This window comes from Coccidioides immitis (genome assembly GCF_000149335.2).
Source record: "Coccidioides immitis RS genomic scaffold supercont3.2, whole genome shotgun sequence".
In the NCBI taxonomy this organism is placed as follows: Eukaryota; Fungi; Ascomycota; class Eurotiomycetes; order Onygenales; family Onygenaceae; genus Coccidioides; species Coccidioides immitis.
Genome location: NW_004504309.1, coordinates 3749480 through 3763422, shown reverse-complemented (window position 1 = coordinate 3763422; position 13943 = coordinate 3749480). Strand labels below are relative to the sequence as shown.

The following is a 13943-nucleotide window of genomic DNA, read 5'->3' as shown; positions in this document are numbered from 1 at the left end:
TCAAGAGTTTTGCTCACTCGCAGGTTTCATACATATAGTCCTCTCCAGGAAGGTCCAGTGCATCTATATATCATGCCCGAGTTCACCCCCACGGAAATCGGCGACCTTATCCGCCATCATGAGGTAGATTTTGCGCCCTATGAAGAGCTCTACAAGCACCTCCACGCCTATCCGGAGTTATCCCACCAAGAGTATAAAACCGCGGCGACTATTGCAGCTAGACTCCGCTGTGTTCCTGGCCTTGAAGTATTTGAGAACATCGGCGGCACCGGTATTGCCGCTGTCCTCCGCAACGGTGATGGCAAGACCGTTCTTCTACGGTCTGAGCTAGATGGCCTGCCGATTAAAGAACAAACGAATCTTCCTTACGCGAGTAAGAATGTCGTGAGGGACGAAACTGATGGAGTAGAAAAGCCCACAATGCACGCTTGTGGGCATGATATGCATATGGCATGTCTGATTGCTGCAATAGATGTCTTAGTGTCAGCGAAGTCAGAATGGTCCGGAACTTTGGTCATTATCTATCAGCCCGCTGAAGAATTGGGAAACGGTGCTATACGCATGGTCAACGATGGTTTATACGACAAGGTTCCCAAGCCCGACGTTTTACTCGGGCAGCACATCTTGCCACAGCGAGCTGGTCGGTTTGGGATGAGGTCAGGAACGGTGATGGCTGCTTCGGATTGTCTCAAAATAACGTTCACCGGTAGAGGAGGGCACGCTTCTATGCCACATCGAACAATTGACCCGATAGTGATGGCTGCAAGCACAGTTGTCCGGCTGCAGACCATAGTCAGTCGAGAAATCAATGTCTCTCAGGAATTCGCTGTCGTGACGGTTGGTAGTTTTAACGCTGGAAGCGCCCCAAACATCATTCCCGAACAGGCTGAAATTCAACTGAACGTGAGGACCACCGACGAAAATACGAGGAAAAGAGTCCTCTCGTCCATCGATCGAATTATCAAGGCAGAAGGAGAGGCTAGCGGTGCAATCCAGGCCCCTCAAATAGAAACGACTCTTCAGTTCCCTCTGACGATCAACGATCCAACCGTGACGCAGAAGGTGCAGCAGACGTTCGGTTCGCTCTTTTCACCCGACTTTACGGCAGAGTGGCCTAGGTCCAATGCAAGCGAGGATTTCACAGTTTTGGGTACTTCGATTGGAAGACCTTGTTGCTTTTGGTTTGTTGGGTGCACTGCAGCGGAGATTTGGGAAGAAGCGGAGGAGAATGGAACGCTATCAGACATCCCGGGTAATCATTCCGCTTTCTTTGCTCCAGACGTGCTGCGCACAATGCAAATTGGCGTGTGTTCTTTGGTTGCAGGTGCATTAAGCTTCCTCTCCAAAGCTCAATAAAAGGCGTTGAGCTTTTATTGAGGCCTATACCTTGGGAGTTGGCGACGACCAACTCGATTGATCTAGAAGCTGCTCGTGGAGCCAACTGCAATTACTTGAAGGGTATCATCGTCCTTAGAGAAGTAAATAACATTTAAGGGCTTGTACTCCGTAAACAAAAAATATTTCGTGGTCAAATAATCTCGCGAGAGAGTGACTAAGGCTTAGACACAACCCAAAAATAGCCTGCCCTTTCATTAAATAACTAGTTAGTCAGTCGATTGTACCCGAGGATGTAACTAACTGCGCAACGCGAGAAGGACAAAAGGATCAAATTCCTTGTCCTGCAGTCAAGAACGCGTTAGAAGAGACCGATGTCTCCAAAACTGCTGATGCGATAATACCTGACCTTGACGCTTGGCGAACTGACGAATTAGGCCTGGTTAGGTTTAATTTTCCGGGCCTCCTCCGTAGTTGGATGGCTTAGTTCGCTGGAGCAGCTTGGGAGAGTTCACGACACGAACCAGCTGGATGGCAACAAGCTTGGAGTCCGTCCTCATCCAATGAGGTGTCAAGCCGCCCTTATCTTACTTTCCTTGAGTCCATGCACGCGACCGAACTGCATCTGAGCGGACCTTCAAGCATCCCCAGATCTCCAAAGCCGACGGAAAGGCCCCCTCCCTTTCCTTAAGCTTAATTACCTTAACAGGGTTGGAATGCTTGACGATGCACTCCGTACTCCGTAGCTCATCCATACAAGACATACATTCCCTCCTCCCCTCCTTCATGTGAAAAAAGCCAGTGAGGTAGCTTAGCTTCCCGCGGCTTCCGCTGAGGCAAGTCGTTTCGGTAGCTTGGGGCTCGCTGTGGTCCGTAGTATTTGGGCTTTGAGTCGCGCGGACTCGAAATGTTATTGGATTTAGCGCGTGGCTCGGACAAGAGCAACGTTTTGGGTTGACGGAATGATCCCGAGTTTGTCGCCCGGGATGCCACTCAACTCCCGAAATAAATCGACCCAGGTAACTACGGAGTAGGTTAGTTAGTGAACTATGTCGGTACTTGGAAGGTTTCCAGAAAACCGGCGGACAATACCTTCAAGAGCATTGGATGAAAATGGCAGCAAGTTTGCTGCTGCAACATCCAAGCAGTGATCAGCTACCCCGGTTCCACCCCGATATTTGCTCGCACTCCTCCGAACGAACCAAGGGTCCCTCCGGGGTCGGTCTAATGGCAAAACCTGGCCGTGCGCAGCTTCCAGGCCCAAGAACAGCCCCGAACCTTCAACGTGGGGATGTTGATACGAGATGGAATTTGCCGCTTCTCCGCATTTTTACCACACTCTTCCCTGTGCGCTTTCTGTCAGGTTTCCCGCGTAAAGCAACTCTGAACCCCTGGCCGGATAATAAATCACTACTTAATAGGGCGATCTAGCCCTACCGCCGGGTTCAGAGAGATTATCAACAGTGTTCTGATCCCGGTGCACGCAGAAACAAGGTTCAGGGAGCTAGAACTGCCACCCACGTTCCCGACCGTGCCATTACACTTCCTCCACACGAGCAACTGCGTGCGCGCAGGTACCAAAACCAAAAATATACCATAACATCCTCGGGCATCGTTAAAAGTGCGATTCAATCCTTGCCTTGGTAAAGAACATGCGGGGAGACACTGCGACGAAGGATGGAACGAAGATGGAGGGGGCGTCGGCAAACGCAAATGCCGATGAGGCCCTCGCGAGGATGGGCTACAAAAGTGAACTGCCTCGAAATCTAAGCATGTTGAGTGTTCTAGGATTGTATGCACATTCGTTCCTTTGGTTATCCGCGCAGGGTTTGTGACCATTCGCTAATTTGCTGTTCCTCGTACGATCATTAGGTCCTTTGCGATTATCGCTGCTCCTTACGGGTTAAGCACAACCCTATACATCACCCTGACTGACGGACAATCTGTGACAATCATTTGGGGATGGATCCTCGTTACGCTGATTTCGATTGCGATTGCTTCATCCTTAGCCGAAATCTGTTCCGTATATCCCACGGCAGGCGGTGTATATTACTGGAGCGCAATGCTGTCGACAAGAGAGTGGGCGCCAATGATGTCCTTTATAGACGGCTGGCTGACCCTGGTTGGAAACTGGACTGTAACGTTGAGTATAAACTTTGGCGGTGCTCAGTTGATCCTAAGTGCCATATCACTATGGAATGAGGAATATGTGCCGAACGAATGGCAGACGATTCTCACCTTTTGGGCCCTGATGCTCATATGCGCGTTGATCAACGTGTTTGGTTCCCGGTACCTAGACCTGATTAACAAGATCTGCATATATTGGACATCCACAAGCGTCATTATCCTCATGGCAACGCTACTCTCGATGGCGAAAACACGAAGAAGCGCAGAATTTGTGTTCACCCACTACGATGCTTCAGCTAGTGGCTGGTATGGATCATCCCTGGCGGGCTCTTATAATTAAAGCAAGCCTTGACTCCTTTAAGCTTTAGGAACCGGCTGACGCTCCTCACAGGCCTTCGGGATGGGCTTTTTTTGTTGGCTTACTTCAACCGGCTTACACTCTGACTGGTTACGGAATGGTAGCCGCGATGTGCGAAGAGACCCAAAATCCTCACCGCGAAGTGCCCAAGGCAATTGTCCTGTCCGTTGTTGCCGCGGGGATAACAGGTCTGGCGTATTTAATTACAATTCTTTTTGTCCTTCCGCCTGTGAAAATGCTCCTGGAGGTGGCAAACGGCCAGCCAATCGGTCTTTTGTTCAAGACTGTGACCGGATCTGCTGCTGGAGGCTTCGGCATGCTTTTCCTGATCCTTGGCATCCAGATCTTTGCCGGCATTGGCGCATTGACGGCAGCTAGTCGATGCACGTATGCATTCGCTCGTGACGGTGCCATTCCCGCATCAAGAATTTGGCGGAAAGTGAATCACAAACTGGACGTTCCACTGATGGGGATAGTCCTATCGACACTTGTGGACTGCCTCCTGGGATTGATCTATTTCGGATCCTCTGCAGCTTTCAACTCCTTCACCGGTGTGGCAACCATCTGCCTGTCTACCTCCTATGGCCTACCAATTCTGATCTCGGTCGTTCGACGACGAAAGATGTTAAGGGACGCCCCATTTTCGCTGGGTAGATTCGGATATGCTATTAATATTGCAACTATCCTTTGGATATGCCTAGCCGTTGCTCTCTTTTGTATGCCAGTCTCACTGCCCGTTACGGCATCGTCAATGAATTATGCGAGCGTTGTGTTTGCGGGCTTTGCAACAATCAGCGTGGTGTGGTATTTCGTGCGCGCGCGCAAAGTGTTCAAGGGACCGCCAGTGATGGTCGACGATGCTGCGCCGGGTGATCTTGGCGTCTACTCGGTGAAGGGCTCAGGCCACCTCGAAGAAGGTCAATATGTTGTTAATACGAAGACAGAATAACTAGTTAACGCATTTTAGCATGGAGCATAGACATTAATAGAGCTAACGTCTACATGCAATATCAGCATTCCTAGACTACGAGCGAGGCAATTATCTTACTTTAGCTGCCTTGTACGTATGTATCTGCACACGGCATGTTATAAAAAAAGTCTTTCGAGATATCTGCCAGCGGCTGTTTGTTTCGAAATTAACCATCTATGGGCCTCTGTCGGTTGGGAGTGAAACCACGTTCGATGTTCCTGGAACTTGTCAGCGGCCTTGACTGCCTGTAAAAAGTAACTAACTTAGTAAATGGGCCATTCGTGCGGTGAAGAGAGCTTGTCCCTGCCAATGCTTCTTGTTATATATATATATATATTTTTTTTTTTTTTTTTTTTTTTTTTTTGCTACTCGAGTCATGCCGAGGTTAACAAGCACGCTTGCCTGAGCTCGCTGGTTTAACTTTACAGTTCTCCCTAGAAGCGGGGAAAACTAGCCTTGAATGTAAGCAGTTTTATTCATCGTTCTTAAAACATCGACCCATAAGCAGATATGTTCTCCAGCTTCCGACATAAAGCTTCTCTCAAATAAACGTCCTCCCAATTGCTTCTCTCGTTGCCATGGGCATATTATGCTGTTGAGCTGCAGCTATGCAGGTGTAACTCATGAAGAAACGTGGCATGCTTGCAAACTGGCCAACAATCCCATCCACCGGGACTGCAGTTCTCGATATTACTCATTTGTCCGGAAGAGAAGCGCCTGACCGTTCGTATACCCGTCGCCACTCTACACTGGTGGCGCCCTAAAAGCCCGTCCCCATAATAATCTTCGGCGTCTCTCAACGAGATGACGAAGGCGTTGACATTTCTGGGAACCTACACAACTATCCCATACCTCGGGTAACACAAACACCATCCTTCGATTATCCCCAATTGGATATTCAGGGCATTTGGCCATCTTCAAACGGATGGTTCGGACTTCTTGAGTAATGGTGGGCGTGCACCGCTTCACATATCAGTTGCTATACCAAAGGAGGCGCTCGTCGGCGTCTCATTTCACTGTTCGGTGGAGCGGCTCTCTGCAGCCAGATCTCCGGGTTTCTAAGACCATGGTACATGACGTCGACTCCGCTTCGGTATGCACTCGAACTATTAACCGAGCTGTTTCAACTTTTGAGAGGTCAATGAAATTCAGCCCGCAAGAAATGCGGGGGTCGTCAAGCTTGAACCTCTTAGGCGAGCTCTAATTGAGTGCATCAACCAGCTTGCCGGGATGGTATATCTATCGGTGGTTTCCAATTCACTTTCTCTTGACCTCGTCCTCATTCTATCTTCTTTGCATCATCACCTTTTCTAGAGCCCCGTCCCCTTTAGTTGCTAGTGTCTAATATCAAAGTCCAATGTCTTCTGTCAAAGAGAGACTAGCTCAAACAACAGGCCTCTTGGGTGTCTCAAAGTCCGCCGACGAGCTCCCCTGGCATCCCGAGTACACCAAGCTGCCTACGCGTAAGAATTTACCATCTATTCCAGGAGCCCCAGAAGGTGCTGCTTGGGTTTGGGGAAAAGATGACTATGTGAGTTGTGGTGCCTTTATTGGTCAGTGATAGAGCTTTATCTGCATATACTGACTGATATTTTTCCAGCTTGGAAGACTTAATCTCCTGACCCCAGCACGCGTCAAGGATGCCGCTGCTGAAATCAAGACCGGAGAACTAGTGCCTTTGAAGTAAAGCCGTGCAAGTAATGGCCGTGCTCACCCACACTTGCTAACCTCTGATCAGCCTACCCCTTAACGTGCCAGAGACTCCGGCTTTTGGCCGAGAAAAATTCGTTCATACCATCAAGACTCTCACCGAGAATATTGCGTATGACGATAAATACGAACTCAACACTCAGAGTGGCACACAATGGGATGGATTTAGACATGTATGTCGGTTGGGCACGTCCATCAAGCACGTCGATTTTAACCACGTCCTATATAGTTTGCACACCTGCCCACACAAACATTCTATAATGGAGTAAGTCTTCCCAGTTTGATCCCTGCCTAACCTATAAAAATCTTGTTAATGTATTTGCAGACGAAAGGAAAGGATATCCTAGGACCAGAGGCAAACCATAATTGCAGTATCCATCATTGGGCTGACCATGGCATTGCTGGACGCGGTGTTCTTCTCGATTATTGGTCGTATGCTAATGCCAATGGTATCAAATATGATCCTTACGCTTCCCACGGCATCACGTTCGATGATCTATACAAGTGCGGTAAAGCCCAAGGTATTGATATCCGGCCCGAAGCTCAAGGCGGTGACATCAAAGTTGGCGACATCTTGATGATTCGATCTGGCTTCGTCGATGCTTACTATCAACGTTCCCCTGAAGAACGCACCCAATTAGCCCTTCGACATCATGTCATTGGCGATGCGGACGAACAGAGGTATGCCGGTGTGGCTCAAGAAGATGCCGTTCTTGACTGGCTGCATGACTCCTACTTTTCGGCTGTTGTCGGTGATGCTCCTGCGTTTGAAAGATGGCCTACATCAAAAGAATACTATCTCCACGAATATATTTTAGCTCTCTGGGGAATGCCATTGGGCGAAATGTGGGATCTTGAAAGACTTGCTGCTAAATGCCGCGAGACAAAGCGCTGGGTCTTTTTTATGACCAGTGCTCCTGCAAACGTTCCTTGTAAGTCGTGATGTCCATCGAATGTCCCCCTCACTGTTGCATCAGACTGCTAACTATTGCTTGCCCCAGCTGGTGTGAGCTCCCATGCCAACGCGACCGCAATCTTCTAAGTCAAAGAAAATAGTGCATGAACAGATATCATCGGGTGGCTTTAAGAATGGTTGACGTGGTGATCTCTCGCTGGGCATATTTCTTCTGACCATATTCTGTATTATGATTTTATGCAATCCTGGAGCCAAGTGGTTACCAATGAAACAGATTTAATATAGAATTTCATCCTGTGGGGTTGGCTTTGTTTTTAACTAGGGCATCATTGCAAAATATAAACACTCACTAGTTCGGAGCTGCTACTTCGCCTGCGCCGATGAACCTACTGACTTTTTATATGTAGACATGTAACTATCCTGCTAATAACTGAGTGACAGTCTGTTTATATGCCATCATCGCAATATCATGCAACTCTTTGCCCAAACTAATCCGGGCCACGCCCATCTTCGTCAATTCGGGAATTGTCAAATATCCCGGTCCAGTCTTTAACCTGGCATTCAATCGTCCATCCAACGCTTCGACCAGCTTCAGAATTTCAGGTCCAGACACACCTCTACCTCCCAAACCGCCCCAAACAAATACACAGGTCGCTCCGGCGTCGAGATAAGCTTTCCCTCTGCAAATCGCTTCATCAATAGTCCCACCATGACCTAGAACATCCGTTCTTGCATTAATCGCAAAGTCCGGAACCCCAAGCCTTTCCGCCTCTTTCACAACCCTTCGAACACGTGCAGTTGCCTCGTCGCAACTCATTAGTTTGCCCGTCTCGGCATCTTCATCTTCGAGATTACACCCCACAACGCCCGCATCGATCAGTCCTCTCACCACATATTCTAGCCGGTCGCCCCAGCCGTCACGCATGTCAATGGTAAGCGGGATCATGCCAGCGTTGCCATCACCGGATTTTAGTGAAGCTTCGTGTTCGTTGATTACGTTAACGATATCACGGGCCGCAGAAATGAGCATGTCGGGGTCAAGGTCTTCGTCCCGCTTGCCTCTCACAGCAGCTACAGCGTAGCTACTCGTCGCAAGGGCTTTGGCGCCGCCGTGTTTGAGCACAATGCGTGTGGTGGCACCGTCATAGACGTTGCAAAGCACCAGAGGGTCTCCAGGTTTATGAAGTGAGCGAAGGTGGATGGCACGCGCATTGAGCGGGTTTGGGTTGACCATTTTTTTATCGATATTCTAGAGATTTGATTTTTCTTTTAATAAAATGAGAGTTTGAATTGATTATAACCTGTGTCCTTGGTACAAGTGTTCTTGCTGCAGCCCTGAAGAGGGATTTCGAAGTCCTTTTAAGCATGGCCTTGCCCGGGCCACCGAATCGAGATATGAACGGCTGGATGCTCAACTGACAAATTAAATACGACTGCATGAGTCACGATTGCTTCGATCTGTGGCACTCCCGGCCGCTTTCTCGCAATCGCATCCTTCAAAGTTAAAAGACTCGTGTTCGGGGACGCGTTAGTCGTCCGAGAAAAACCATCGCCAAATCAACGCGGTTTCACGTGATTGTTTCTGCAGCTTTCTCCTCCAACAAGCACGGCTGGACATTCTCGCTACAACTGGTTTGGCTTTTTCTTGGGAGGTACGGAGTAGAGGGTAAATTTATTTAATTCCCTTTTGATCTTGTCTAGCGGAATACATTACACCTATCTACCCTTCCGTCCCCAACCTCCATCGCAGAACTACATTTCAAGCCTAAAGTTTCGATTGCTCCTGAGCTTTCTCAAACTCAGCCCTCTTCGGTCCTGAGTACCCGAAGATGTACGCGGCGACTTTGCGCATTTGGATTTCTTCAGACCCTTCAGTGATGCGATAACGGCGGAAATGTCGATAGATATGCTCAAAAGGCTGGTGGCGAGAATACCCGTTACCGCCGTGGATCTACTAGTATCAGTACTATTCTAGACGAGTGCAACGAAGCTTTCGCTAGAAAGCTGTACCCAATTGCGGAGTAAAAAAAATGGAGAAACGTTGCATACCTGTATGGCCCGATCAGCTGCCTGACAACACAGCCGGTTTGCCCAGTAGTTGCACATTGCAACCTTGTCGCTGAGCCTCTTCTCGATCTCAACCCACGGCTTCTTACTTCCCGTGGGAACAGGGCCGTCTGCATGGCCCCCACATTCTGCAACAATTTTGTCCATTTCCCATCCCGTTCGAAGAATGAGAAGCCGTAACATCTCCACTTGAGTCATCAACTCGACTACTTGGAATTGGATGGCTTGATTTTCTGCCAGCGCCTTTCCAAAAACGTTTCTAGATCGAGCATATTCGATTGACCGATCAAGGCAAAATTTGGCTGCACCACATGAGGACGCTGCTTGGCGGATTCTGTTCTCGTGAACGAATGTTTGTGCAATGGCAAGGCCTGAGTCTACTTCCCCAAGGACCGCAGAACGTGGGACAAATACCGAGTCAATTGCAATTGTGGCATGATCTGTAGGCATGTTAAACGTCCATTCATAGCTAACGATTTCAACTCCAGGAGTGTTTCTCGGAACTAGAAATGCAGTGATTCCGCGCGAGGAGCCCGGCTTGCCTGATGTCCGTGCAAAGATCAGCATATGAGTGCAATGATGCGCACCGCTCTGCCACTTCTTGGCTCCGTCGAGGACAAATCCGTCCACCATATGCCCAGATTGCGGTGGATATTCCCCACGAGCCGGGCGGGCCCTCGTTTCCATATATGTAGCATCGCTTCCATGTTTTGGCTCTGTTAAGCCGAAGGTCGTGCGGAAGTGACCTTGAAGCCTTGCGGGAATGAGTGTACGGCGTTGTTCCTCATTCCCAAAGTGGTGAATCATGAGCACATCTGGGAAATTGCCCACCACGCTGTGCTCGTTTTGCAGGTCGTTCGCCAGCGATACACCACCACCATATATGGGGTGGGAAGCCAAATGATACCGAATTGCGCACATCCAGAGGTTTGAGCTCGGATTGGCTTGTCCACCGTATACTTTTGGCAGAGCAAAGCGGTAGAAGCCCGCCTTATCGGCCAGAGCTCGAGCTTTCGCTGCCTCGTAATGCATGTTAAACATTGTAGCATGAAGGTGAGTCTAGGGTTGTGGGCACATACCAAGAAGCTCGTCCCATTCTTTTCGTGGTACGCCCCCATTATCCCAGTCCGTCCGTGAATATTCTCGACGATGATCAAAGAAACGATTGTTATCGTCGGATTGCTGCAAAGGCAGTATTGTGTCTTGGATAAACTTATCGAGAGAACCAATGTACTTGGTTAAATCTTGTGGGATATCGAAATTCATGTTTTGGGCCATCTTCTCCCGAATTGGCAAGTTGGGGTAAAATACTAGATGCAGTGCGGGAGTACGGGTACTCCGGATGCGAAAGCGTTATTCAGTTGTCCTGTACGTGAGTATATACCTATGGTATGTTCTACAGAACGGATAGAGTCCGTATTGGGTATTAATGTTGCGTCATGGAATTGTCGGTAAGGTCCTGTTCTTCGATTCTCTGATGTCCGTGACCCAGCGACCGTTTGAACCAAGGCAGGGGCTCGGGTTCCCCGCAGGTTTAACCGCATCCTCGGTGCGGTCTATTTGAGTGCGGGGAAGGGCCGCCAAGAACAAACGCGAAATCCCAAACGGTGGCGATTCTACAATATTTTTTCTGCCTCTCACCATATTTTCAGACGTGGAGCCAGGATCATTCCAGGATTGGAGTACGGAGTATACGGCTATCAATCCGTACCTATCCCGAATGTAGATTGGGCGGCGTCAACAAAGGGCCGGTAACACTGCTGTCTCCAATATGCGAACAATTGTCCGCCCGCCGGGACTAAAAGAATGCTGACAATTGCATCTGATTCCACTTTACCTCTCGAGAGCTGTGCTCAGTCGCACCATGGTTGCCGTAGACCCTGAACATTTGTATGAAGGCCTATTCTTCGAAAATACCTCGAAACATGATCGCCTACATCGAATATCGATGTTTACATATGCCCCTGAAAATCAAATAAATCTATATCACCAGCCATAGTCGCGTATTAAAGGTTCCTAAACAACGATTGCTGATATTCGATCTGGCATGCGTTATTAACTGATGGATCGCTGTGAAGGCTGATCAGTTGCAACATGGCAACGTTTCCACTTTGAAAGCAAGGTATTAAGCAACGGTACTGGTCCACTTGACGCTTTCAGAAAGCAAAGTCGCGAGCTCATCGCCTCCTGTCCAATAGCTACCCTCATGGTTAGTTGCAGTTCTCTGGCTCTAGGCCCTGGAAAGCCTCACTTCTTTGGTAGATTCTGGGCTGCGTTGTCACAAACTGCATTATCCTTGCCTGGAAATGGAATAGCGGCGTGGCTAAAGCGATTCATGTAGCTTTCAGTATCCTTTTGTTAGGTGATTATTTTCGAGAGAGTCCGTTAGGGCCTTTCTTCTTCTTTTTGCTAAGACCAAGTCCTGCTTGGCTTGAATTAGACGATTGATCATAGTTGGCTAGGAGCTCAAGGCATTTGAATGCAAAGCAGGTTGTAATATCATTGGGCAAAAGCTGGACACTGCAAGTGAGAAAGCTTCTTTTAAAAAGTTGAGAACAGAAAGGACATCCCGCTGGCAAGGCTCAGAACAAACATCTGTCTTGATTTTGATAGCAATGGTATGACAGGAAACGTATAGACAGAGAATTAAGACATGGTACTGTGTTTTCTCATGCCAGCTTTGAGAGAATTTTGTTTTTGAATAGTTGGGAACCGACAATAAGACAGCAATGGTTTTTGGCCATGATAGAGGACTTTGCCTATAGGCATCCTTAGGAAAGGAGGAAATCATCAATAACTCACGATGAATATTCTGAGGTACCCTGGCCATTAACCATCATCTTTAAACTATACTGTTTAGCTCACCATCCTCTCCAACTCAACCACACGTCAATAACCTTATCCTTTTCTACTCCCTCGCGAGTAGAATCGACAACGAGGAAATAGCTAAATCCTGCCGCACAAATGCAACAGTGATTTGGCCAAATCCTCACCTTCTCGCCAACTCGGAGCTCTCGCATCTTCTCCACGGGACCTTGCCATCTTAAGATGCCGTGTTCCTGGCTCAGGCGATCGATTATCCAACCCGTTCGGTCTCCTTCAGGATCGTACCATCCCACTCCGCCTTGCATCTCGGCATCGCCCTGGTTCTGAAGCCAAGGGGTTATGACGCCCCATCCTGAATAACTCCTGCATGGTTCACGGCCCATACAGAGTGAACCACAAGCAATCAAAGCCTCTGGCCTCTCTCGGTGGAGATATAGGCTAGCAACTTCTGCAAGAACCGTCAAGGCTAAATTGTCGAAAGAGAGATTGTTGGTCGCAGGGCGTGCGTGCGCAGCAAGCTGTTGCAAATCCAGAGTAACATATGCACCTGCGTGAAGCTCAACGTCGAATGATTGCCGGACTCTTTTTATCAGCTCCTTGACTCTTTTCTCTGTTGGGGAAGCAGTTTCAAGGCCGGTCAAGTTCTGCGCAGATGTAGTCGTGGGGGTGGCTCCTACGGTGATGATAAAGCGCCTTTTAGAATCTTTCCACAGGTTTGATGCCTGCAGGGCAGCAATTTCGCACCGCTCAATTTCCAACGCTAGGTAATCCAACGCTTCTGAAGTGGTATCTGAGCCATAGCTCCGACCCATATGGCTATAAAATCCGCGGAAATAAATAGTTTCGGGCATTTCTGTCTCCACTTTGTGTATGGCACCCAGTAACTCTTTAAACTGTGGAGAGTCCGGAGTAAGGCCAGCCCGGTTGTAGCCTGTATCCAACTTGAAAAATACCCCTAGTGAATTCCCCGTGAGTTCTCGATAACGAGAGAGAAACGGGAGAATATGCAAAGAGTCCACCAGTACTGTAATGCTTAGTTCCCCCAGATCCCTGCCGAGGGTAGCGAGGCGCACGAAATTTGAAGGTTGAACAGGTAGACCGTAGATGACCTACAACGAATTTTAGCATCCTGCTTGCTCGCCTATTAAGAGATCGTTCTGACATCGATGGATCTTCCATTGCCTTTGCAATCTTCTAAATATGGTCGCAATTGTTCTGCCTCCGCCAGCGTGGAAACCACTAGTCGAACGGTATCAGCTTTCTCACCAACTTGAAAGCGAGTGAGCTCAGTAGTCTGATCCCAGGAATCAGCATATGTTCACTATCTCTCATCTCAGAAAACAAAAAAAGAGAAATATATATATTTGCGGCTCATGCTACAAGCTGCACAAGGGAACGGCTCTTGAAGCATAATACAACACGGACAGACCTTATGTGTCTTCACATGGGAACGAAAGATTACACCCAGCTCCTCAGCTGCGTCAAGCATAACTTGGCAGTTCTGGCGAGCAGCAGCAATGTCTATGATGGCGGCCGGCCCATCGATATCCTGGAGCCGACGGCCAACATACTGGGCCTTGAGGCTTTCCGTGGAGGCATTGGGGTAATTTTGGACCCCAGACATGATTATCTTG

The 13943-nt window shown here is 48.6% G+C and overlaps 6 protein-coding genes across 6 annotated transcripts; 3 read left to right on the top strand and 3 right to left on the bottom strand.

Moving 5' to 3' along the window:
- Positions 1-72: 72 nt before the first annotated feature.
- CIMG_06892 (amidohydrolase) lies at positions 73-1664 on the top strand (the record flags this gene model as incomplete). Its single annotated transcript, XM_001242995.2, has 2 exons — positions 73-373; positions 473-1664. The coding sequence occupies 2 exons, from the start codon at positions 73-75 to the stop codon at positions 1354-1356; spliced, it is 1185 nt and encodes a 394-aa protein (XP_001242996.2). The 3' UTR covers positions 1357-1664.
- Positions 1665-2895: 1231 nt separating this feature from the next.
- CIMG_06891 (amino acid permease) lies at positions 2896-4884 on the top strand. The gene is made up of 3 exons (XM_001242994.2): positions 2896-3127; positions 3208-3768; positions 3854-4884. The coding sequence occupies exons 1-3, from the start codon at positions 2988-2990 to the stop codon at positions 4767-4769; spliced, it is 1617 nt and encodes a 538-aa protein (XP_001242995.2). The 5' UTR covers positions 2896-2987; the 3' UTR covers positions 4770-4884.
- A 1263-nt stretch (positions 4885-6147) lies between these two features.
- On the top strand, positions 6148-7702 carry CIMG_06890 (uncharacterized protein; the record flags this gene model as incomplete). Its single annotated transcript, XM_001242993.2, has 6 exons — positions 6148-6321; positions 6391-6473; positions 6529-6673; positions 6730-6765; positions 6826-7432; positions 7502-7702. 6 exons carry the CDS (start codon positions 6148-6150, stop codon positions 7540-7542), a joined length of 1086 nt encoding a protein of 361 aa, XP_001242994.2. The 3' UTR covers positions 7543-7702.
- A 21-nt stretch (positions 7703-7723) lies between these two features.
- Positions 7724-8770, bottom strand: CIMG_06889 (carboxyvinyl-carboxyphosphonate phosphorylmutase). The gene has a single exon (XM_001242992.2). It carries the CDS (start codon positions 8648-8650, stop codon positions 7832-7834), a length of 819 nt encoding a protein of 272 aa, XP_001242993.1. The 5' UTR covers positions 8651-8770; the 3' UTR covers positions 7724-7831.
- Positions 8771-9181: 411 nt separating this feature from the next.
- On the bottom strand, positions 9182-10761 carry CIMG_06888 (acyl-CoA dehydrogenase; the record flags this gene model as incomplete). The annotated part of the gene is made up of 3 exons (XM_001242991.2): positions 9182-9367; positions 9466-10499; positions 10563-10761. The coding sequence occupies 3 exons, from the start codon at positions 10759-10761 to the stop codon at positions 9182-9184; spliced, it is 1419 nt and encodes a 472-aa protein (XP_001242992.2).
- A 1303-nt stretch (positions 10762-12064) lies between these two features.
- Positions 12065-13933, bottom strand: CIMG_06887 (D-serine ammonia-lyase DSD1; the record flags this gene model as incomplete). Its single annotated transcript, XM_001242990.2, has 3 exons — positions 12065-13418; positions 13472-13603; positions 13739-13933. The coding sequence occupies 3 exons, from the start codon at positions 13931-13933 to the stop codon at positions 12345-12347; spliced, it is 1401 nt and encodes a 466-aa protein (XP_001242991.2). The 3' UTR covers positions 12065-12344.
- Positions 13934-13943: the final 10 nt, after the last annotated feature.